The following is a 27437-nucleotide window of genomic DNA, read 5'->3' as shown; positions in this document are numbered from 1 at the left end:
ACATTCTTTTGCTTTGCGTGTGGTCAAAATATGGAACAATCTTCTGGAGTATAATGTATCGGCACCAACAGTTAACTCTTTCAAAAGTAGATTGGATGAACACTGGGCAAATCAAGAACTGGTATATAATTATAAATAAGAAATTCTGTAGTTCCTGGATCTGACGTCTCAAATGACAATAATTATAAACACTATCATTGTATCACTGAGACCGGTATAGAGGATCGTAACGATCCTGCACTGGTAATAAACTAAACTAAACTAAATAATAAAATTTCGAGCCGGTCTTTCGACTATCTAAACAGAAATAAACAGAAGTTTTTCTCTGTAATGTTTAAAAGAAGTTATGAAATATTTGTCTTCAATCAAAATAGGTAATAAATCAGTATTACATCTGCAGTTCACGAAACTATAATATATTGATTTTTCTGGCCTGGTGAAGGGATGTTTCTATCACGCGACTCGCAATAAATGAGTGCTTCATCTACTGCAGGCATAGCTCGATCCATATTCTGTAAATCAATAAAAATTGATGTGGAAAACATTAAAAGTGAAATAATTTAAATCAAGGATGAAGGTATTCTAGTAGTTGTCGACATGTTACAGTGATATCTTTTTTACTGATGAAATTTCAAGGACATAACTTGCATGAGGGAGCATACTTTATTCAATTTAGATATCGAATGGTTTGATATTCGATATATAGATTATTATGACAAAATGATATGCCCACCTATATGATAGGACAATATGACCGTTTTTCAATATTTCTAAACTTAATTAAATTCAACGTTAAAACATGTCTATTTTTTACCATACTGTTATCTGTTTTTTCTGATAGGAAAAAATGAATTTTTGAAATCAAACTCTCTTTGAGTCCACTTTGGTCGGATTTCAAATTAATTGGTTTATACATTTTGTTATGCTTTTTATGTTACATTTTCTTCCATCTCAGCAACATGATAAACTGATTTAGAATCCAGACCATATATCTTTCGGCAGATAGGGAAAAATGAGACAAGCATCAACGGGTTCGTCTTGATCGTTTCCTGCAAGAACAAAGAAATATAATTGGTTTTGACTGGTGGATAGTTTACCTCTATCAGACGTTTAACAAATAATTAAACAATCAAACTTGTGTAGCACATTTTTTTTAAAATTTTCCCATCCCTTTCCGTCACCGGTCTGTGGAAGTCCTGATATCTGGTAACTGTCTTCAATAGTTGTGAAAATAAAGAATACTAATTATAATTTAATTTACATCGATAGATGTCAAAGATAGTTACTGTTGTTATAAGAAATACTTTTTAAGCCTATTGTTCTTAGCAATATATTTTCTATGTAAATATCATTAATATTAATAAGGTATAGCTGGTTATTTTCGTGGGGATGACATTTTCACTATTTCACGGTACATTAACGTGACCGCGAAACAAATAATGCGTGTAATAACGAGACACGTGTGCATTAGATTTTCTCTGTCCAGATCTCGATTTTTTCAATCGGCATCATATAAACGACCGTTTTATTAGAAAATCGCGAAAATTTTTACTCTTGAAAATTACCAGCAATATGAGGGTATCAATTGCACCCGACATCTAATTATGTTCAATAACATCGACATGACAACAAATGATAGTATTTTTTCCAACCTGCAAAATAAGAGATCATCTGATTGATAATAATACTGATCAATTTGTATGCTTCTCAGTCGATTCCCAACATTGAGGCCCCTAGCGTCAATGCAGGTTCAAAGAAGTACGAAACAGCTGCAAGACGCGGTTATGCTCAGCTTTATTGCATCTGGATATGGATTTGTATAGAAATATGCTATTCACATGTGTGTCCTTTGTACCTTGCCTAATAAGATATAAGCTGCATACAAAAGAAAACTCCTGTAAGTAAGAGTTTTCTTCCCGTAAACTGTCTTACCTGTGCACAAACTGACAACAGTACCAATGATCAAAGTCAGGAAAAATCCGATAAAACCGTACCAGACATAGGAGATATTGTACAGGAAAAAGCTTCCAACTGACCTAGAAGTATAACGTATTGAGGCATTCATTTACTATTTTCAAACCAAAATATTCTCAGAATATCCTAGAAAACTCAATGGATTCGATGTTTACAAAATTTTCGGACAAAAATGAAAGTTATCTTTAACGATAAATAAAACGATTATTTCGAATTACATATAAAGTGAAATATCTTCGTCTCATTCGGAATGAAATTCTGAAATTTTAATGGTTTTCACCATGTAAATATTGCTATGAAATAAGACGTCAAAAATAGAAGTAAGTGTGATAATATATTTATTTCGTATCGTCTTAAAATGATTGATTGTTTTTATTGAATATTTATTGAGTTTAATTGATAATATTAAAAATTCGAAAATGTTGATTAACATACATGTTAAACAAAACCAAAAATTAGTTAAATACCTATTTACAAAACATAAAAATATTTTATCATTTGTTTTTGTTACTTTTTCTGTCTACCACCTTTTCCCTTGTTAATGTCTTCTATATATCACGTGACCCAAAAGTTTGGTTTGACGTTTAAGCACAAACAGATATAACAGTAAGTATCATAAACGCACATGGGTATATAAATATTCATACGAATAAATAATTATCATTAATGATACCAGCTTATTTCAGATTATATATAGTGCTTAATTGAAATACGGTTAGTAAATAACATTAAAATGTTTCAGGAACACGATTCGCAAATTTGCATATCAAGCAATGAAACTGATCGTTTTAAAGAAATTATTATTTGTATTTGGGTATCAATTCATCATTAACCTGGTCGATAACAATGAAATGATTCCGATATACAGTTGAACCTCATTACCTCGAACTCTCATTACTCGAAGTATTCCGTCGGTCCCACTAAGCATTCGAACTTTTCTTTAATAGAATATTCGGATAACTCACAGTTTTACCAAAGACGCCGCCGACTTCGAGATAACGAGGTGTGATTAAAGTAGACAATGATAATTAATAGTATAGAAAGGGAGATAATTCAAAGCATGGCAAACTCTGGAAAACTTTATATAAACAACATTTGTTCTTACGAATTTAGAATAATTGACAACATGCTTTTCTGTCCAGTTACACCGAACGGAGTGGTATCGATTGAACTGTACATCAGAGTCTCGTTTAGTGTGACGGTTAAGTTGCCGGGGAAACATCCAATCGTAGGATTTTGGATTAATTTCGGCGGTTTCTTTCCGTACATCTGTGATCCCACTGTTATCCACATGTTGACTACAAAGGCTGTCACACTACCGGCCATGGCTCCCTTAAATGCGACAGGTATCGTAGCAGTATTACATAATAATCCTTCATAATGATCGAAACAATTCAAAACAGCAGAAAATTGAATCATAGTGACCTACTTTCCTATCGTACGTAATTTTGACCACATATCAATCATTTGTTGGTTAAAATCTGTAGAACAAAATTTCTTTTTCCTGCTACAAAATATGAAAATATACAAATATCAATCATAATTTATTTTCAATCTCGCATGAGTTCCTGTATAACCTTTCGTGATTTCTCTGTCCTAACACTATGGTGATGTTTGATACTTACCTTCCAGTTTGCTTTCGGTATCATTCCACCGAGGAAGTAGAGTCCGGTTAATGGCCCTCCACATGCCCCAAATACAGAAAGGGCCATCTGCCGAAAATGTAAACGTTGATTACCCTTTATTTCTTTGTAGCTACTTAGTAGGTTCTACTAACATTTTACTCCAAACCATAACAAGACCCTATATAAACTGCGCCGGCTATTTGCATTATGCCAATGAGTTCCTTCGCGACGCTTTTCGATACCTTCCCAATATTCAGTCACTTTATTTATAAAGCCTGATATAATACTTTCGAAACATTTGTGTATTGACATTTTGTGTAAATTCTTAGAACGTCTTTTCTAGCATATCCCTTTACGAAAGGCAACTGTTGGTCAGAGTAGCCTTCTTTTGACACACGACACCAAGTCACAGACCCCAAGTATAACATTACATTGACAAGTTATGAAAAAAGAAAGAAATATAATGCTACACATCTGCAATTTTTTATAAGAATTCAGACTATCATTAGCAAAATAAAGTTCAATATATCTAGACATGATTTACCTGTACAACAGATCCAGACACGAAGTTAATAGCGTACGCCAGTCCAATGGCTACCAGTCCGTACAGTAACACTGTAGTAGACGTATCAAAGTAATTAACAAAAATGGAAATATTTCCCGATACAACATTAGACAACTTCTAATGTTTAGCATTACGACGTCAAAATACATGTGATTTAACATTTAGTACTTGTTATGCTGACTCGCCTGACTGACCCGTTAATTAGGATACAAACGTTGGCATGCATGGCTTCAATGATTACAATAATTTAGATTGCCTATTAATGATAAGGATACGGATCTCCCCCGTTTATTTTGGATTCCTTAACTTCACAAGAATCCATCCCTATGAACGGCCTTTTTGGCTGACTCGTCTAGCTGTTCAACCAAACCTGTGTCCAAACTAACTACTAAATTCTATTTCTTGTACTATCAAATCTGGGTAACAGTCTTATCGTGTTACTGTTGTGATACTCAAGAAGTGAAAAAAGCCTTTAGGTATCCAAGAACCTCTCTTCTGGAAAGTAACACGCTTGCATCTCCAATCGATGGTGTTCACATGTTGCTGTCGACTCAATATCTATGGCCTGTTCCTTTTATCACGATATTAGTTCAAGAAGTCGTCAACTGACGAACAAACTAGTAACAGTCTTAAACAGTGTTGGTTGGTGGACATTACGTGGACTCTGTACGTTCATCACAGTGATCTAATTGATAAACATTTTGTTTCGTTGTGTAATATGAAGCTGGTCGTGTCTTTTGCTCATTGTTGGCCTTTTAATTCCTTTTTTGTATACCTTGTTCTTATTTGTTCTGTTGGAAAACGGGACGTTATTTACTTGGATTGACCAAGGTTTACATGGCGAGTGTCGTCGATGACTCAGAAGACTCTTACACTTCCGGAATACCTGGTGTTATACTCCTTATACCTTTTCTTGAGTCTCCATGTCTATTTCACTTTTGTTCATATTTTCCCCTAGTTTCATCGAATTGTTTGGTTTGTGATTTGGTAAACGTGTTGTGTTTTCTTGTTAATATTTTCATGTAGATTTTTCCGTCTTTGAACATTCATACGTGGAATGTGGAACAATAGTAGATTGATATATTAGAAATAAATCATACTATTTCCAATTTGAGGAAGAAGAATGAAGACCAGATCAATTCCATTCGCAATGGCACGATATTTGATTAATAAAAACAAATTTACATAAGCATAATCCAAAATGGCCGACATATTCACAGCAAAAACAAATTTATACGTAACAGTACAACTCACCGAACAGTTTCGCAGCATATGTTTGGGAAATAATACTTGATTTCTTCACATAATCCCCAAAAATATCTCCGACAGTGTTGGCAGCTAATGCGTTGATTCCTGAGGAGAGTGAGTTGACAAAAGATGATACAGTGTACAGTTTCTGGGGAAAATTGAATACGTTTATATTTGTCTTAATACTTATGATTGCAATATCGATTCACATGAAAATGTAAATGAAAGAAGATTGAACAAAGCAACACGGGTGAATAACATTTTTCTATTTTTGAGACTTATGTATATATAGAGTCAAATAAGGAATTCAACTTATCATACATTTTTATCCTTTTAGGACATGTAATTGGTGCTAGGGTCCAAAAGTTTGAAACCTTAGGAAACTATGTGGCGATTTAGGAAAGTCAAACTTAATCAGAGAAAAGTGAAAATTTAAATTGGTAGGTGCACGAGCGTCATGATTCAACAAATGTCATATTATCCATATATAGATAAATTGAACAAGTAAAAATTGCCATATTTTGCATCAATAAATATGGGATCTTACATGAATTTTCATTAAATACATGAATTTAAGGAATGCGTCTAAATGGTGAGCTAAGATAAAAATTGCCGAATATCAAATGGAATCGAATTTAAGATCCTTTTTATCACATGATCGAATTATGATAAAACATTTCGTTTCTACTAAAACAACAACCTATTCTTAGTTCTGATGAAACCAACTGATGCCATGACACATAAAGATGAAAGAAGCCTAGACATTAAACAATTCATCGAGTGTGTTGAAATACCTCAGAGCGCCACTAAACAAACAGCTGATATAGATTCCAGATAAACCGGGGAGATACCGTAACACATCGAGAACAAAATATGGCATCAGCTGGAAAAAAACAACAATTATTACACGTATTATTTATGACATCGTCACGAGTCACAAGTTTAAGTTATATTGGATACCAAATAATAGTGGTCGGTTGGCTCAGCGATTCCAGGATTGGACGTGAAAAGATATGGGAGGTCGCCTGCCCGACCACGTGGTGGATTCTCTCCGATATTATGATTTCCCTCGCGCGTTTCCACCCGGGCAATCAGGAGCAATTGAGCGTTTGCAAATGAAATTATGATCTGTACGCAGTAGAATCCATATATATATATATATATATATATTTGTTTTGAGGGGTCAATTAATCAAATATTAAATTAAATTGACTTTGTTTGGATAAAATATGAGAACTAACCTGTAATCGAATTCAAGGTTTTCAAAAGAAATGACAGCTTAGTTTTAAATGGTATGATATATTTATATCGTTTAAATACAACTTACACTTTGAGGTGAATAAAACGTGAGTTGGCTTTAGCAGCTAAATACCTGATTGAAGTTGGGGAGAAAACCGGCTTGAACTGGATCACATTTCAACATGGTGTAATACGAGTACAGGGTGATTCCCAAATACCCAAGGAGCACTTGATAACCCAACGTGACCGGAAAAAGGAGCCAAAATATCCTATGCAAGTACAAAAATATAAGTTCATACTAAATAATGATATTTATTTCAGTTTAAAGGACAAATCTGAAAGCGCGGTGAAAAAGTCCATTACCCATCGCAGAATGTACTATCAACAAATACACGGAAAAAGACACCGTACAAAATCAGAATGCATTAATGTTATCTTTCAAAGTGTATTACACTCTTACTATATGGAGATCAAAACGCACTGTTACTGTATAACAATACGTAGCATAATATCTTCTCTAATCTTATATACAATGCTTTGCCACGTAGGTGTATGAGTATCCTCTCCCATACTGAATGATTAAAGGGAATGTCTTCTTTGATACCGTAAACGAATTTTATCCATTCTAAACACAAAATGATTTATATATAATGAAATGATAGTTTTCTTTCACGTGTGATGCACCATCTCAGACTTGCAACTTATTTATCAAAATCTCGGCACATAGTGACTGGTGACTAAAGCATTATCCAAAACAATAAGCTGCGAGAGCTTTTCATAAAGGTTCCTAAATATAGCAAAACCCCATCCATTTAGTTAATGTGAATTTCAAGATCCATGATGATGTATTCCAAAGAGTGAATGAAACGAAAATCTGCAGTTGGTTTTTAGTCACTGTCAGTGTGGACTTAATCAATTCAATCATTCTTGATATGTTAATCTAAAACGAAAACCAATCACTAGTCTGTTTTTCTTGATCCTAATGTTAAATCAGATTTACATATTAGATATGGTTTTGTACCTGCATATATTGTTTCCCATAACTTGATCCTTGATGCAGAAATTATTACATCACTGCATCAAAAAAAGAAGGAAAATAAAAAAAACTAGTCTTGCTCGATAACGGAGAAAATCTTACCTGCCTTGTTTAAATTGGTTTCCTAAACTTTACAATAAATATGACAACTCTTTATTTTTTAGATTTTTGGAGACCGACATCTCTGCATCGATAATCACTGTTTACATGTCATAGTTGAAACAATATCGTTGGGCTTTTTTCCAATATCTCGACATCCTTATCCTTATTCCTTATCCGATATGAAGTTGGACATGTTTTGATTTTTGCTGCTGTGTTTTTTCAATAAAATATAGGATAATACAACCATGCAATTAAATGAACTTGATTACCATGTTACATAAACGACACTTACTGTTTAGCAGCCCTGAGACGTCGGAGAGACGAGATCCGTTGCACACTTGACTGATTGCACCAATTTGGAAGAAAAATGAATGGAACGCCAATCAAAAAACCCCAGACGGTATGCCGGATTCTGGGATCAGGGTCAAAACTACAAAAGTAGTTAAATCATGCTGACAGTATCAATATTTTTTAGAACCAGTGAAACGCGGTCTCAGATGTTAGAAGGTCTTGTGATATTAGAAACAACTTTTTTTTAAAAGAATGACTCATTTAGACAGTTGATAAATTGATAAAACATATTTTCAATTTTTTAATATATAATATCTATGCCAGGTGATTCGAAAATTGTGATATATTGTAGATGTATTCTTATGTTGATTGCAGTGGAATACGGTTTTTGTAAGTTCATGTTTAATGCTAGTAAATAAATATGAGATTAAGTTAAAAATAGCATACTTTAAAAACTCGAGTCTTCCTCCATCAGATGCAATCTTAATGATAGAATAAAGACTTCCGATGTGGGTACTGCCCTGTAGGAAAAGCAAGAATTAAAGCGTCATTCAACATTCTGAAATTTCTTCGATTATTACCAGGACTAATCCCAGTTAAAAGTTTATAAATGAAGAAAAAAAAAGAACAAAGAATAAAAGATCCGAATATTGAGTCTCAAAACACGTTTTTATGTCAAAAAGGAACGAGTGATTGACAGTGCATTCTGAATCCATAATATACATTTTAGTAGTTTTAAGAAGCTCAAATTAAAATTCAATAAATTATAATAATAAAAACAATATACAAGTGTGTCGAAAAGTTGTTCATCACCTTAATGACCACGGTAAATAGTCCAATGACAATCGTTACAAACTGAAACGCATCTGTCCATACTACACTCTTTATTCCTCCCTGAAACAAAGGAGGAGTTATCGAGAGACATATACAGATATATCAAAAGACTCAAATAAGTTGTAACGGATACATTTGTCTTATAATTTATACATGATATTATAATCTTTCTAGCGTAAAATTGTGATTAATTATTTGATTTTATCCTCGAAATAGAAAAAAAAATACTCTCGAAAATTACGAACTTCACAGTATTTTGATGATCTATAAAATCATCAGTGGTTGAAACTAAGTGGCATTAACTAAAAAGGGTAGGTACCAATAAACTTCAGCTTCCACAGCGGGTCCTAAGATAACAACTTATCAAAGACAATGTTTTACACACTTGTTTTTAATATAACCTCAATATCATTCTTAAAACAGAAATATGTCAAAATAACAGAATCATTTGTGTCTATATTTTTTTTTTCTAGTTTTGTTAAAAAAAGAAAACTTACTATGACTGTGTAAATGGTACATATAAACCCAAAAACAACGACCGAGAGCCACAGGGGTATTCCAGCAACTACAACAGAAAACAGCCATCCTCCGATAAATAATTTTCATCACCATATCTATATGTTCATGTCTTAGAATTAAATCTTAAGATAAATTTATAGATGGTAGATATTGGAAAATCTATGCATACCAATTTGAAGAGCCAATCCAGGTACATACAGTGCCACTCCCAAATAGGCAACCTAGACAACAGGCAACAGGAACAAAAGATTATCGACATTAGAGCAAATTACTTTCTACATTTCCGATATTTAAGAACCTTTATGGAATGCTCTCGTAGATTATTGTCTTGGTTAATGCTTTAGTCACCAGTCACTATACCGGGATGTGGATAATTAAATGTAATAAAATTTGTATAAAAGAAAATTTCCTTTTAAAGTATTTAAGACTCATTTTAAAATGGAATCACAGTAAAAGGAACTGAGGACCTATTGCGATTGATTTGATGACTCAAGTGAAATTCTTAGATAAAAAATGGCAATGGACTACATGCTGACATTATTTAAGCCATATATCAATAGTTTGGTCGGTACATTAGCCATAATGCCACATACCAAAATATTTTCATAATTCAATATCCGTACATTTCTATTAAAAAATCGAAAACACTAATTCCCAAACGTTCTACATACCGTCTGAAGCATCCCAATGGTTGTTCCTAGAATATGTACGCATTTTGAGTGAAACCGAAGCTGCAAATACTGCAATCACAAAAGATGAAAGTCGATAAGGTTTGATAACAGGTGAACCCATGATAATCAGACACTATGACATCTTAAGCATCAACATTTCAATAACTTCCACTACTTGATAACTACTATCTGTAATGTTTTGTTACTCATCTGTAACGTCCAATGGTCTAAATCAGTTAAAACTTGGTATAGTTTGTCTTTATGTGACTGACGCATATCAAAAGCCATTCTGCATTTTTTATTTAAAGTTTCATAATTTCCATTTTTGGAAAATTTAAATATGTGTAAATAGTATAAGTATTTGTTTTATTGGGAGCTTTGTTCTCCAGTAAAGCGATATCATAATAACCGAAAAATAGGATATGAAATGTTACAACATTTTTCACACTCAAATTATTATAAATATTATACAAAATTATGTTTTATGACTTGCCTCGTAGGTGCTAGTAAGTCGCAGCGGGTAGAGAAGAGGAATAACAGTAACATTTGCTATCCATGCGGAGGTGACATTGCCAACACCAACTACAGCGATCGCAATTCCGTTGACGTAGATGTCAGCTGGAACTCCCATGAGAGAAATCGCTGAAACATAGGTCACGAAAAGAGACATTGTTACCGGTAAAAGTAAAAGACGTCGGTTTCCAAGGAAATAGTTCTCCAAGGTTGGATTCTTGTTGGTCTGGTAACCATAGTATACACCAATCCCCATACACGCACAGAGGAAAATGGCTATAACAATATAGTCGGCGATGTGTGGAGCGGGAGCTGGAACAAAAGTCAAATCCATTTTTCGAAAAAAAAAATCTCACAACAAAAAAATAATTTTGGCACCAACGTATGTAACAGTTTATCAGCAAGAGACCAGTAATTGAAGATATTGAACTGAATACCTAAATACCTAGAATATGGCTTATAAATGATAAATAATGATAAAACCTTATGAAATTCTTTGATGAGGCAGATATTTTATTATTCTAAATGTTATAGAAGTTACATTAAGAACAAAATAAAACTACATTTCCAGACAGATATAAAACAAAGCAATAAAAAATACCAGTTGATGTAAATGATAACACATGGATTCATAAAAAACAACAATTTTATGTAACTTTCATCAATATAACTAAATATGATATTCTACGTGAAACAATAACACAGCCTGTCATTTTATCTCTTCATTTACACCATGCTTACGGCTTTGTGATTATGCTATAAAAAGTCTTATGATAAAATCCTCAACTGATAGCATTGTAAATAACTTATACATTTTCAAACAGCATAAAAAATGCAGACAGCATTTCTGTATCAGATACACTCCATAGACGCTCCTAGTCTTGTTTCGAGAGATGCTTGTTTTCCTTTTGTAGTAGCCGACATGTGCAAAGTCTTGAGCAGATGAACAAATATAATCAGCGAAAATAACTGCAATGACACATTTAATTTATTTTATTATTACCAATAGATATCTTTTATCTTTTTCAATTTATTTTTCTGCAAATCTGGAGCATATTTGATTACCGTTATTCAAAGTTTAATATGAAATATGTGAAAGAGTTCAATCCCCGATTGCCAATGAAACAGGCTTTTGGTAGCTTCAATTCGTCAATATGAGTCAAACTTCAAATACATATATAAAAAATGGAAGGTCTGATGTGTTACTGTCAATGTGTACACTCAAAACGAAGCACAGATTCTCTCCAACTACGGCCTTCAAACATATCACAATGCAGCTTATCCAGTATTCATATATGTCTTCAATATGTGGTATACGTATCAATAAGCCATGTCTATAAATTATGATATTACTGGTCGTTAAGTTATTTTATGAACATTCATAGTCTACAATATGTTTGAAAGTCAGAAATATTCAGAATGAAATCTAACACTTCTGATCTTGTTGATAATGATGTCCGCTCCTGACAAAAGTAACTGGACTTTCGACAGTGGTTATCTAAATTTTTTCTTGACCCATTATTGAGTGACTGTTGTTAATTATTTCTATTGTTATAATAGTCGATTTTCTGGCGATTTCGATAATTTGGTCATTTTCATGTATCACATCATTTCAAAAGAATGTCAAGTATATGTTTGTACTCTGTTCCGTGTCACATATGATTGAATCCTTCTTAAGCATCCGGTTCTCAGAACCATTTCTTTCCGTCATTATCAATGCCTTCCTCAATCAAAACAAGTCAGAATCACGGAATTAGTTACTTTTTTAGTTTATAAAGGGCCGGTTTCCAAACCGGCTCCTTCTCTGATTCAAATTTCCTGTTGGTGGTGCATTGCCCATGCCGTTGTGGTCACAAATCTATAAAGTATAAAGATTTAGGTCACTTGGTTTGTTTTTTATGGCTCCTCAAAGTTGTACCTTTCAGAAGCTGTCTAAGTGTTGATAAAATGTGCATGTTATGTAGAATATTAATGAAAATCTAATCAAATGATAGTCACCGTAAAGAATACATTCATGGCATGATTGTGACAACAAATCATGTTTCCATCGCGCCATTTGGCTGTTTTATGGAAGAAACAATCTCAAAAATGCCATTTTCGATGATAACATTTTAGACACAAAAACTGTGTTTTTTTAGAGAATACACCCTTTTATGGGCGTTGGATGCAAACCAATTTTTATCCTATTAAATAGTACGTAATATGCTATTGATGAGAGGAAAAATCATCAAAATGTAAGTGGTGGAACATTTTAAAATGTTGGGTTGAATTAGCCTAAGGTTGAATTGCCGATTTTCGACTTTCTTTAGATAATTAACAAAAAAACGAGAGTATGTTGAGAATATGTACACAGATATGAAAAAAAGTGAGAGAAACACTTTTCATAAAAAAATCCAAGATGGCTACTTCGCAAGTCCCCGTGGTTGAAGACAATGGCTGACAAATAGACAGAACAACAAACAAAACGTGTTCCTTATGATTTTGGTTGGTTTTCGCATTTACGGGTGTGTTCATAGCTACGGGCGATTGTATAATACCTATATTTATAAGTTTGGTTAGTCACATGGTAACGGGGATCTTTCATATCGAGCCCCAAACATACTTTCGACATATGCACTCATGCCGCATGGAAAACTATTTCAAGTTTTGTCGGAATTTCTTTACCTGTGGTTGTAATGGTCGAGGGTTTTCCAGCGTCCTGTAATACCCAAGGTAGTACAAGATACTGGAGATGTGCGCACACATTCCCATCGTTCTCTCTCCAACTGGGCACTGGCAGTAGTAGTCCTTTATTGGGGCCTCAACATCGGGTGAAACGGTGAACCGTATCCAAACGTTATATTTCGTTTGGCTTTTGTGTCGAGAATGTATTTGACATCGGAGAAGGTCTGGGGAGTGCTGGTAAAGCCACACCTCATAGTCGCCGTCATCACTTAAATGTTCGGCGATGTAACCAGGAGCCAGAGATATCTGATACGTTCCACACGTAATGGTTCTCAAGTAATCAAGATCGAGACGTGGAAACAGTACTTCATTTATTTATTTTTTTTTACACATCATAAAACTGTCATGAAAATATCCGCTCTGATATTCAATATAAAAGTTTGTATATAATAAGCTATATAATAGGGTTTCAGACAAGGTTGTTACTAATTTCCCCTTTTCTTTCAATTTACAACCACATTCAGGCGGCGATATGAGAACGTTCCACCACATGGAATTAGCTGATTTTTGGTACACATATGAAACAAGTAAAGCTCTATCCGATTTTCTGATGGAAATTTGCATCCAAAACTATATAACGGGAGAAAATTGCAAATTTATGGCATTTTTCTTCATAATTGTGTCTCTGTAAGTGCATTTTCATCCGAGAATATATTTTTTTTCATGTTTTATGAATAAACACGATGTTTTGGAAATATTTATCAAAAGAAATTTATACTATGTTGCGAATTACAATTTCGAGAAAACCTTCTTTTATTTACGAACTTATGTCTTTGATGCTGAAATTGACAACTTTATAAAAATACATTTTCACTGAAATTATGAAATCTGGGTGTCGGAAAGGTGTAAAATTATTTTTCGGAAAAGAAAAAAAAAACAGTAGTTGAGCTAGATAAGAAATTATACGGGGGCAGGCTCCTATGGAGAATTAACATTACTGGAAACAGGCCCAAATTTGTCTATTCTATTAAAGGCGACTGGTAATGTATACGTAATCCTATACATTATCTAAATGGTAACGATATGACTTATATTCAAATCATTGAAGTCAAACATCATGTTGCATTTATGGTCATTATAAATGACGAAACCTCGCCAGGTAAACGTTGTCATATATGACACGGCATTGCAGGCAAATAACATCTTTCTTTAATAGTTGTTATAAACTTCGAAAGAAAACTATTTAATGCTAGGACAAGAATAAGTACATCTTGCTGTCTACAGATAACAACTCGAATTTATCTACAACAATCTGTTTATGACTGTTTAATCCTTCGAAGGGAAGGGCAAAATTGACGGGGAAAGATTTTCGTCTCTATGAAAACTGAAATTATATCATATCAAATAGGGGATCGACATTATTTAAAATTTTGTTAGCGTAACTTTTTCTAGCTAGTTCATATAGTGGCATCGGCATACAAATGTAATAACACATATATACTAAAAACGTTGTGTCTTCTCTGAACTCTTTTCTTGATTAAGGTAAATATTTAGTGGTCCTCGGATTTATATGCTCAAAATGATTTTCTACCCAATAACTTTTGAAACAATTACTACAAGTCTACATGTTTACCCTTAAAAGAAAGAGAAAAAATGGCCAAGTGTTCCGGAAGCGTAAGCGTCTTATCCTTCAGCGACAGCATCCGCCATGTAAACCTAGGTAAATCCGAAAACACGTTAAACAACATCGTGAATCAGTAGATATTCTAAGGAGAATCAAACAGCCTCATAAGGAGAAAGAATACTTCACAGTGAGATGATTATGACGACCATCATTTTTGTTCACCTGCAATACTTGAAACACAGTGTTGTGAATTTGTCTGTTAGTTGTCGATATCTTTCACGAAAATCTTGATGTCGAGTCCTTGAATATCGAAGCAACTGCGACAAGTAAAAAAATCATTAATAATTTCCACTTCAGTATATTCATTCTTTTATTAGAACGTATTTTCACAAAAAATGAAGAACTTATCAAAACAAGTCACAAAGACCTGGTAAAATCGTTAGATTTCATTTCAGATGACGTCTTGTTTTTAAATAGCAATTTAAGATTTTAAATAACCAACACGGACAGCTTTCCACCAAGTCGATTGTGAAGTTTGCATTTCTGGATAGCAACATTCCTGCCTTCACATCCTATATAACAATGTTAAATGTCGCAGTTGATTCGTTTCAATGGTCTGTTCCCATTATCACTACTTTTCTGCAAGAAGTCGTCAACTGGCAGACTAATTCAGAACACAGGGTTTCAAAAGAACAGGTTCAGAAGTATTATATATCTTTGCGCGATATAAGCTGGAACTGCTTGTGTTCGTCAGTTTGCGTGTTGGTTTCATTGTTGTATACATTTACATTGATCTCATTTGAGAACGCGACATTACTTACTTGAATTGGTCAATGATCACATGAAGGGCGTCGTTGATGAAGCAGAAGACGCTTAGGCTCTGCCTGTTGCCCAATTCCTACTGTCAATACCACCATGACAATAAAATATTCTGAAAGAAAGAAGACGCTTATTCTTTTTCTCCTTGTACTATTTCTGCGTGTAAATCTTCCTTTTGGTCATATTTGGCACTTGCATTTTTAAACTTGAGTTGGGTGATGGCTATGTTGACATGCTTGTAAATGAAGTGTGCTAGGCCTACTAATAGATTTGTTTTTCCCGAAGGGAATATTCAAGAGTAAAGGTTCTGTGGCATTCTTTGAAATCTACATGACATTATTTCCATTTCTGAAGTAAAAAGTATCACAATAAAACTGTAACTCCGTTTCGTGTATTCTTGTGATTGTAAGGATCAAATATAAACGGGGGAAGTCCATATCCTTACAATTAATCGGCAAAGTAAATTATTATAATACAGAAGTGTGATTCTTAAGAAATATTGGATAGTGTATAGGTAGGGTTACCAGCACAACAGAAAAAGTCGAGTTCTTTTTGCATGCAGGAGCCATAATGTCTTCAAACAAAATTTTGAGACGCCTTATCTGTATCTTGAAGCGTTCATTTAAAATCCGGATCAAGGAATACAGATTTGTGGCTCGTCATATATAATCCACTCCAAAAGTGAATCGAACGCGGCGTGCTCTTCGTTTATCCACTTTCTAATATAGGGTTCAGCGGAATCCATAAGTATACTGAAATTCATCAGTCCTTGAGGAAGAAATAGCTGCATTATGCAGTTGATTCGCTGTTAAACCTCTCTGTATCCTATCTAATTTTTTGTTTCAATTGATATCAGGAATTTCCCGATATTTCGATTCCTCATGGAAAGTCCTCGTAGCTTAACATTTTGGATCATGTTTAAATCGCTAGTCACTAAGTGCCCAGATGGACCGTACTTATATGATGTAATATATATACGATTCTTGGTAGTTTGTCAATTAAATAGACAAATATCATAATACTTTTATGAGTTAGCGTAGCACTACAAGGTTATCGTTACATCTATGTGCTGTAATTGGCTTTTAATCATCAACAGAGAATGGTTAATGGTGGACTGTGTGAATCCAATATCATCACAAAACTATTCTCAATAGGTTATTATATATTAATATCAACAACAGATTTTCCAGTATTTATCAGCTTAAATATAGTGGTCTTTATAAACATAATGAAATTGAATATCCTTAGTAGTAAATATTGAGCCAATCTGTTTACAGGTACACTCAGTAGTTACTTCCCTTTATATGAAATCAATGTATATTATATGTCTATATTTCCTAGCATCTATTGTCATCAAAAGAAGAGGACTTTGATAGGCTAAGCATGATTGTCAATCCTAATAATAATTGGTTGAAATTGATTTTAGAAATTGATACATATCATTAAATGTTATGATACAAATTACATTTTCGTATAACTGGCCTGTTGTCTGACGGCCATGTCATAAATGCCGTAAGACATGTGTAATACCACGGTTGTGACTTCGAAATCCGTCTTATCTCATTATGATAATTGCTTTTTGAAACGGCTTTGATTCATACATATCTGAACTCTGTGATGGCACGTTGGATAATAGCCCACGGGTACCATTTTAAGTCCCAACCGCCAAACTGAATGTTAGTGATCACATTCGTACGTGTGGTAAGGTGTTCCTCAATAACTTGAAGACATATTTTTTGTTATAATGGTCATGGACTAGCCATCAGCTACTTCAAGGAGACAATACCTTAACATGACACTGATTGTTCATGGGGCTATGGACCAAGCAATTAGTAAAACTGATATCTACAAAGTAAATTTGTAACTCGAGAGTGTTTATGAAAAAAAGGATTTCATTTCGGCAAACTTCCTACTTTATACCATGGCATTTTTGCCCCATATTTATTTTTGTCCTCTTCACGAATTCCTCTCATGTTCATATTTCCTTCCGAGAACTATATGACAGGGTAACACAAGAGAAACAAGTTATCACACTCATATAAATGTCTCTATTCGTCGACGAAAAGGCCGAACATTGAACTGAGGCAAAATTCCTAGATATAAAGTATTTTAAATCTTTAAAGTGGATTTAACATTCTATTGATTGCCATCCAAATTAAAAGTTAGATTCCTGGGAATGTTTCCAAACACCAATGGGTTAGTGCCGAAACACCCTAAAACACTTATCCATTCCATTAAGATTGATTCATTATGTGATTGATTTTTTTTAAATGTATTCTTTATATTTTCATTCGTGGTTTGAATGCCTATTTAAACATTAATTTTACCTTTTTATTGATCTTATCAATCCTCTTTTTTTCAAAATGAATTAACGGACCTAGGTTTATTTCATTTTCAACTGGAAATATTGTTTTTCAGTGGTCATCAGGTGTTAGATAGTAATCATGGTATAAAAGCGGCATTTAAGATTTCATAGACGCTCCAACAAGAAGCACATGCGGTTGTTGTTCTGGATACATCGGCGGGACATTCTACAAATGATAAAAAAGAATATTTCAATGATGAATATTATAAATGATTAACAAGAACGACAGACCACCTATATATTGATATGATTTGTCATGTCTTAGGGATTATCCCTATGTTAGATTGAATTTAAATATTTTCGCTCTGTTTAGGAAAATATTAAATAAAAATTCAACTGGATATGTATATGTTTTAGACATCTAACGAAACAGTTCATAGGAAAAGAATTTTACAGAAACATAGGGGCCACATTATTGTAAAAAGCCGTGAACCATCCGGAAACTTGCCATCTCTCAGCATTCCTCAGTTTCTGACATGCCATTTTTTGATACAGTATGAGCAAGTATATAACCTACCAAAAATACCGATGAAAACGCTGCTTTAAGTGGCCAACCAAACATGCATTTTGTTATAGTACAAGGTACCGCAGTTTAATCCGGATTATTATTAAGTTATGACTTAATGACGAACGGCAACAAACACAAAAGGAACCACTGCAGGCTAATTTTTCAAAAGGAAAAATAAGGTTTGATTTAAATTTTCATAATGAAATTGATGGCCCCTAACTTATTGCTAAGTAATTACGAGTTAACATTCAAAACGTGGGAAACCCTTGTGATCTGCTATCAACCCTTCGAATGCCTATTCTATTTACTGATGAGTCCAAAAAGGGCGAAATAGTTGCGTAATGCAGTTGACGTCATTTTTTCGCTGTACAATTTCGAATGTTGATTTGAAATGGACTATTTATTAGTGTAACGTTTGGACAATCCTTTGCTATACCTGATTCTCCGAGTCGGTCTCTTCATAAGTGGAATCAGGTTCCAGGCTACACATTTTCCTGCATAGAGGGAAGATAAATTGAGCTTCTACTGGTTGATCATGGAACCCACCTGTTAATGAAACGACGTAAAACCAAAGTAAAGAAAATCGCTGTGAAAGAGTTGCAGAAATCAAATCAGAGTAATGTTCAGAGGAAGGTGCTATTAGGTTTCTTAAAAATAATCAATTATTTTTTTGCGTTCATTGAATGATTAATATTCAAGGAATGAGTGTGATAAAGTGAAAAAACTATTTCAACCATGGTGTCTATGATTGAGAGTCTCCTGGCTGTATTGTTCAATGCATACTCTACCTACTTGTACACAAGCTAACGGCGATGCCAATGATAAGGGTGAGGAAGAACCCGATGAAGCCGTACCAGATATAGGACACGTTGTACAAGAAAAATCCTTCGTCTGGACTGGTGATTAAAAATAGATACATTTGTAAGTTCCGTAATATCGTTCTGAGATTAAAACATGTAATAATTTATAAATAAGTTATCAAAATTCATTGCATATATAGCAGTTATAAAATATACATTCTAAAAATTTGATTATAATTATTAAAATCAAGACAAGGTCAGCATTTTAGTATTACAATATATGAACAAATGCGATATTAAAATGAATGTCTAATATCAATTTATCAAATCTACTATACATTTTGTATTGACATATCGAACTTACGTGACTAAGACGTTTGGGGACATGCTTGAGTATCCAAGTACATCATATAAACAGGTAGTATTTGTAGTATTTTGAATGTACATCGATGAGTCGTTAACTGAATTGGTAATGTTTCTGGCGAAACACCCACTTGTAGGGTTAGGAGGTAACGTGCTTGGGCTCTTCCCGTAGATTAGGGCTCCTAATGCTATCCAAATGTTGCAGACGAGAGCTGTCACACTACCTATTACAGCTCCCTGTAAAATGAATGTGGAACTGAAAGGAAACTACATCTAATATTTGGAATCGTTCGCAGGTATCACACATTGGTTTCTTAGCGACATCGTTTGTTTACACGCCTGTTCTCCAAATCTTTTAATTTGTAATTAAACTTTTTGAACTAAGTTTGCAAATAGATATAAATATATTCTAATGATATACATGCTGTATTTTCTTTATTTCTGAAATTGACAATTTTATGCAATTTTTCTATGGCATTTTTTCTAAAAATAAATTGGATATCTTACCCATCGTGTCATATTTTCATACGCTGTCTCTTTGGATGTACAATGAACTAGTAAATTGTAAAGTTAATCTTCACTACTCACTATCCAGTTTGCCTTTGGTGTCATTCCACCGAGGAAAAAGAGCCCTGCCAAAGGTCCTGCTCCACATGCCCCAGTTACAACTGCGAAAATCTGTATTGATAAAGATATTACATAGAATATTGGCAAAATAATTATTTTTTGCATTTGACTTTTAGCTTAATGTTTTCTTGTGATTTGGGCTAATCATAAACATTTGCAAATTTATGTTTGTAGCTATGATTTTTTTGAAAAATAGAACTTTTACATCCATATAAATCAAAATATTATGTAATAGACAAAGCTTATTATCTACACCACTTCAACGTAAGTGAGTGGGAAATCATCTGAATAAATACGGGTGTACATCGAAGCAGAAAAACTCACCTGGATTACAGAACCTGACATGGAACTGATACCATACGCCAGACCAATAATTCCCAGTCCATACAACGAGACTACAGAATAATTAAACAAAGCACACAACAGTGGTTAGTAGTTTTCAATAAAGTATAAGGATCATATCATATATATCCAAATTGTGAAGCTACTTTCATCATACAGCTTTTTTTGCATCCTTCTAGGACATAGTGATGTTGAGTGCTTATGTTGCTGAAACTTGTTGAAAATGAATACTGAACTCCTCAAAAAACCGTGATTTCAAAGCAGTATTTTCACTTACAAATCACTGTCTTAATCGTACTGCAATTTCATGAAACATTTCACAATTATGCATTGCGGGTTTTTGTGTCTATCAGCCATATTATAGTGTGTTTAAAAGAAAGATCATTTCCCCGAAATTGATAGCGGTTGTGTTATATTTATTCCATATTCCATATTCCATATTAAAAGAATATTGAATTCAAAACGCTATATCAGTGTAAAAGATAAACTTACCTAACAGTTTCCCTACGAATGTTTGTGATATTGTTTTTGATTTATGTAGACAGCTGCCGAGAATCTCTTCCACAGTGATCGCTGATAGAGCGTTGATTCCAGAGGAAAGTGTACTTACAAAAGTGAAATAATAACGTTAAAGTACAATTATACAATATCAAACACAAAGTGCGCTTGCTAATTTATCATTTATTTTAGACATAACAGTAACGTTTTATCTGAGTTCTACCAATACTGTGTTTGATATACCAGTGTATAAAATGTTTCAAGATGGTAAGGAACACTATATGCAAATGTATTGCATTGTAGATGGCAATCCTAGATATTGCTCTAGTTGAGTAAATCGACAACACTCTACTATATATCTTATAATTACCTCAAAGTTCCACTAAACAAACAGCTGATATAGACCCCAGATAAACCTGGAAGTGACCGCAATACGTCCAGCACGAAGTATGGCATCAGCTTCAATACAAAATTTCAAACAATGAATACGGAATATTTAATTACTATACATGTATAGTTGTATAGCGTCCGTTCCATAAACCGAACACAACATCATAATCAAGTAGAAATTTTCGGAGCAGTTAATTAATACTTGCGTATTGTTTTTAATGCTAGAATGCTGTTCTGTAATTAGGTCTTCATGGTCACTGCATTTACAAATATTTCAGTAATAAAATCTTCATACAGTGCCGAGAACCAAGCGTAACCAAATAAAGATAAACAGAAAAGACAAAGAAAGAATCAAACACACGAAACCATAGATGAATAACCAAGCGATATCAATAAACCAACAAACACAAGCCTCGACGCTTTCTTCTCTGGAATAAATTACCTTTGTATCCTGGTTTTTTTCATGGATCTTGGTGTTAATCTTACCTTTGGTGATATTTTGCCCTAGCTGTATCTAATTTTGATTTTGAATAGAGGTTCTCTTTATATGTTATGCATTTTCTTTTATTCCCAGACCGTACATCGTATTCAAATCACCGCAATCTAGTTATATATCTAGAAAATACAATGGTGGATATTATGTGCAGTATTGAAAAAGGGATGATCCTTTCATCAGTTGACCAGATTAAGAGAGATGTTTATGATTATTTATCGAATAGTGCATACAAACAGACCATTTGTTACTTGAAAACCAAATAATGCATTGTAAATCATACCTGATTGAAGTTTGTTAGGAGTCCGGATTCAACTGGATCACAATTGACAGTGTTGTAATAGGAGTACAAAATGATACCCAAATACCCAAGGAAGATAAAGTAGACCACAATCATTGGACTCAGCATCCAAATGGCACTGTATGAAATATTTGGCATGACATTTTTCTGTCAGAAAGGAATATTCAAATCAATTAATACATCTTCATCAATCTGCTATCGAAATTATTCTCAGAAAACACAGAATTAAGAACAATATGTCGGTAATTTCTTGGAGTTAACATAAAAAGAAAAAATCTGAACAAACGAGATGATCCCTATTGAGTACGTGTCGCACGAAACAATAAGGTCCGCACCGTTTTCGAAATTTGGTAATTCATACATAAACTTATCAATGCTTAGATGGTATTTGCAGTAGCATTAGAGGGAACACAAGTTTTATTTATGAATAATAAATTACATGCTTAGACTAGTAGACTATTTAGGACAGAACATTGAGTGTTGTGTGCCATAAACTTTTCAGACGTTGATGTTTTCAAATACATTATAAATATAGAACATTCAAAATGTATTAAATTCACAATTTCAGAATATAAGTAATCTCGATCATTGTAAAAGTTCTCAAATGAAGTAGAAATACCGTTAGCAGCAGATGTTTGAGAACGACTAGAACTTGATCATCACGGTAAAAATAGTATTGCGGTTTGACGTAGCAGACGCATCAAAGGCTCAATAAGGTTTTATTTACCACAAAAAGCTACCCATTTATAGCATCTACCCTTGTTGGCGCGGATATTAACACGCGAGATGGATCTTACCTGATTCAGGGTGTGTGATACCACTCGATCTGACAACTCTATCAGGTAAGGTATGTGAAGGTATGGGAAGGAAATGATAAACCCAATGTCGATCAGAAACGAGATAATTCTATATTTAATAGTTTCCATTGGCTTCTGACCGAAAAAAAATCAGAAAAAAGTACAGTGCTCACATTTTAGTTGCTCTGAGACTGCGAAGAGAGGACATTCTCTGGAAGCTTGACTGATTACACCAGTAACAGAGGAAGGTAAAGGCAAATCCTACACACGTACCCCAAATAGTGTGGCGGCTTCTAGGATCAGGATCAAAGCTGTCAATTATCCAAATACCAGAATGTTACAAAGATAATTAAACTTATCGATAATCGCACATCTAAGTCTTATTCTTAATCAAAATGACAAAGATTCAATATCAATTATATCGTAGACAAAATATTTCAGGACAAAACTCAAAAAAATTATCATTTTAATCTGACGTTTTGATGACTACACTTCCCTAAAATGTAGGTGACAGAGTAGTCAGAAAATAATCTACAACTAATGAATCCATGGTGTTCTAAGGATTGAAGTTGTAAAATAGTAATTTCACCTTACATAACTTAGATAAAAGTTTTTCTAGTATAGCTAACAAATGTAATGAGTTTTTTTTTCAAAATACACGTTAAAGACATGAGTTATCCACTCGTATATACTTAACAAGTTGAAGTTATTTCAGCTGATTCCCCCTTACTTGTAAAAGTCAGGTGTTCCAGCTTATTTCCCGGACTTTTAAAAGTCAGGTATTTCGGCTGAATTCTCCTGACTAATGAAAATCAGGTATTTCACCTTAGGTACCTAAGTCATGATATCAAAAGTCAAGCGATTTTATCTTACTTTATAAAATCAAGCCGTCGGCCTTCATTTGCGATTCCGACAACAGAATGACGTGTTTCCATTAGCATACCGCCCTATTAAGAAACCACATAACAAGATTCGAATTAATCGGAAAACAATTAATATAAACATCTTTATTATGATCACGTCGAAATGAAATACCTGCCATTAATTGTAGAGAATTACTTTTCTTTATTAAAAAGTACATCTTTTAAAAAATGGATAGTCATTTATAAACACATTTTCTGTATATGTATGTCTACACCTTTTAGTACTTAGTTTTAAAAACACTGTTATGAAATATCGGATACCCTATTCCTTACCTAATGACATACACCCTCTTATTAATTAAGTTCGCCTTTGTAAAATCTTTGCATGTGTCACTTATTTTAAATACCCTAGGATGTTTTTATCGGCTGCGCCAGTCAAAATCAATGATTTTGTCCATAACATTACCAACTCAGACATCACATCATCATACGTGTTGCCAATAAGTTAATTTACCTACGCGTGATTATAGTACTTAAAACATAAATTTATATGACCTTTACAGTGACCGCTACCAATCCAATAAAAATCATCACAAACTGGAACGCGTCTGTCCACACTACACTCTGGATTCCTCCCTAGAACAATACGACAATGTAACAAAGGTTATAAGATAACATTAAAATATTGCATCGATACAATTAACCACAAAGACTGGTAGCATGAACTTGTTTCGTTTCATGTCCACATGAAAAAGAACAACTTTGTCATCACTTCATGGCTATACATAATGTTAATTCATAAGCTCTCAGTTTTCATAAAAAAAACTGGTATAGAATCGGTAAGTTTGACATATGACAAACATTTAACAGCAAATTACCTTGGTGTTTATTACTGAAGAGAATTTCATCTGACTTTTCCAAACAAAGTTCAAACATTCAGTACAGTGCAATGTACCATCAGAAATGACGGGAGGCTCTCTTTATTTTAGGAAAGCTGTAAGTACTGCATCATCAATACTAAGGGAGCTAAACTGCATATGATACGGACAAAAAACCCAATGTTTGATACAGAAAGTATCGGCTTTTGTTAATTTGCCATTACAGAAAAAACACTTTATCCAATCACTATCATTTAATTAATACACCTTTTCTCTTTTATAAAGTATGACAAATATGCTTTCAACTCTACGCTGTTAAGATTGTCTTTAATAAAAACAACACTTCACGCTAACGCTATCTGTCAAAGAGATAAATTTATCTAGCTTATTTGTATATTTGTTTTCCTTTTTTATTGTGTGTAGATGATAAATAAAGTTTCAAAACTAGTTACGTTTTACACATGTAAATAGAAATATTTTTTGGGAAAAAACTTACGATTGTTGTGTATAAAGTACAAACAAGCCCAATGACAGCTATAGAAACCCACAAAGGTATTCCAGCCACTGTAACAGAAAGGTTTAAAAGATTAAACTATAATCAAATAACCTTTATTAAAGACAATAAAGAGAAAAGATATAAAACATTTTCAAACATGATATAAAACATCTTCATAGCTTATTGATTTAGTTTACAGAAATAACAGAATTTGTTTTTAATTTCAAATCAACATTGTCTAAAAAGGAACACAACTGCCAAAAAAGTTAAATTTCTAATATCACTAGTATATCAACATTTCATGTGACATTAATAAAGAAGTGTTCTTTTTTAAAATTCTAAATCAAATGATTTGCATGGAAATTTTGCATTAAAATTCATAATGCTTATATGTTTACATACCGAACTGTAAAGCTAAACTTGGTGCATACAATGTCACTCCCATATCCATGATCTGGAATTAAAATGGTAGGATTATAAACCATTATAAAATATTATATCAAACGATGGGTTAAATGAACCAGAGTTTGCACTCGGACGGATCTAAGATAACTTACGTTTATAACTTCTAATGTCACAGTACGTGACATACATTCTTAGGTCGTTTAAGTAATTGTAAGGGAACACACATTTTTACCCAGTGTTTTATCATAGCAGGCAGTGCTATCTACTGTACTTGAGAGCCGTTGAATACGTTTGCCTTTATGCTTTATTAGTTATAAAGATATTGTTATCACCTTTAACACGATTCATAGTGTTACCGTTTAGAATTTTTGACTGGATGGTTTCTTCATATCAAAGAGGATACATACAGTTAGAAGCATCCCAATCATCGTTCCTATCCTTCGTACGGCCTTGGACTGGAACCTTAGTTCTAGATACTGATTAAAAAAATGCATGACTGATTAGACTTTATTTTTTAACATATTTTCATACGATCAAATTATGTGAATGCTTTTAGGGCCAAATATTGGTTCTGTTTTCAATATAAGTTGAAACGATTTCGTGTAATTTATTGTGTTTTTATGTTTACTTTTGTCGATGTATTCATGAATACTCAAAAGATATCTTCGAATCTTTATTGGGAAAAAAGAAAATTATAATAATTGTTTATAGCTTTCGTAATGCCGGTTCTATTGTCATTGTTTTAATGGCAATATAAACTTCAATACACTTCAAATTAATGTCGATTATGGACAAAGAAAATCATAGACTTTTTACCGGATTTATCAGAAATTTGTACGTAGTTCTATATATAATACTTACCTCAAATATACTGGATAGTTTTAGTGGATACAACAAAGGCACGACGGTAAAATTGGCTATGATAACAGAAATCACATTTGATACGGCGTAGTAAACAATTCGAATTCCATACGCGTATACTTCGGCTGGAATACCCATGAGGGATATTGCCGAAACGAATGTGACGAAAAGGGACATTGCAACTGGTATAAGTGATAGATGTCTATTTCCGAAGAAATAATTTTCCAGCGTAAGATTTTGATTCCTTTTGAAACCATAGTAGATGCCGATTCCCATACAGATACAGAGAAAGATTGCTATAACGATATAGTCCGCAAGGTGTGGTGAAGGCGAGGGAACAAAAAGCAGATCCATTTTTTGTAATTGTGAAGGTTCCCAGGTAGCGACACAAATACCAATATCGTTTTTGCTCGCTTTGATGTCACCATATTACAAATGAAAAAATCGCCATATTTTTATTGACGTCGTGCAGTTCTATATTCATCACCTTTTAATCACCCATGAGCCAATCTTAAACGACCTATATTAGCCTCATTAGTATTGATCGGAGAACAGGTGTTTTTTACCATCATGATAATGCATAAAATATATTGCACGAGTTGTGAACCGTTTCACGATGAATATTCATGCCAAACAGATGTTCGATTTTGGTTGAACGTGTCATAGATTGTGTTTTATCAAAAGCTCACTGTTACTTTTCTGGTAATAAACTGATGATGTTTTGTT

The 27437-nt window shown here is 33.5% G+C and overlaps 1 protein-coding gene and 1 pseudogene across 1 annotated transcript; both read right to left on the bottom strand.

The window, feature by feature from the left end:
- Positions 1-401: 401 nt before the first annotated feature.
- On the bottom strand, positions 402-10951 carry LOC132551843 (sodium-coupled monocarboxylate transporter 1-like; annotated as a pseudogene).
- Positions 10952-18186: 7235 nt separating this feature from the next.
- LOC132551842 (sodium-coupled monocarboxylate transporter 2-like) lies at positions 18187-27065 on the bottom strand. Its single transcript, XM_060215988.1, has 16 exons — positions 26712-27065; positions 26258-26326; positions 25848-25899; positions 25446-25513; positions 24627-24707; positions 24082-24155; positions 23382-23519; positions 22394-22529; positions 21598-21686; positions 21222-21334; positions 20712-20782; positions 20349-20438; positions 19762-19997; positions 19390-19493; positions 19034-19143; positions 18187-18255 (listed from the first exon to the last, which is right to left on the bottom strand). The coding sequence occupies exons 1-16, from the start codon at positions 27063-27065 to the stop codon at positions 18187-18189; spliced, it is 1854 nt and encodes a 617-aa protein (XP_060071971.1).
- Positions 27066-27437: the final 372 nt, after the last annotated feature.

Source organism: Ylistrum balloti, unplaced genomic scaffold, assembly GCF_031769215.1.
Source record: "Ylistrum balloti isolate Yb309-2 unplaced genomic scaffold, AGI_CSIRO_Ybal_v1 Utg370220, whole genome shotgun sequence".
Lineage (NCBI taxonomy): Eukaryota > Metazoa > Mollusca > Bivalvia > Pectinida > Pectinidae > Ylistrum > Ylistrum balloti.
Note: the sequence above shows the minus strand (reverse complement) of the source record. Positions and strands in the feature narration are given on the sequence as shown.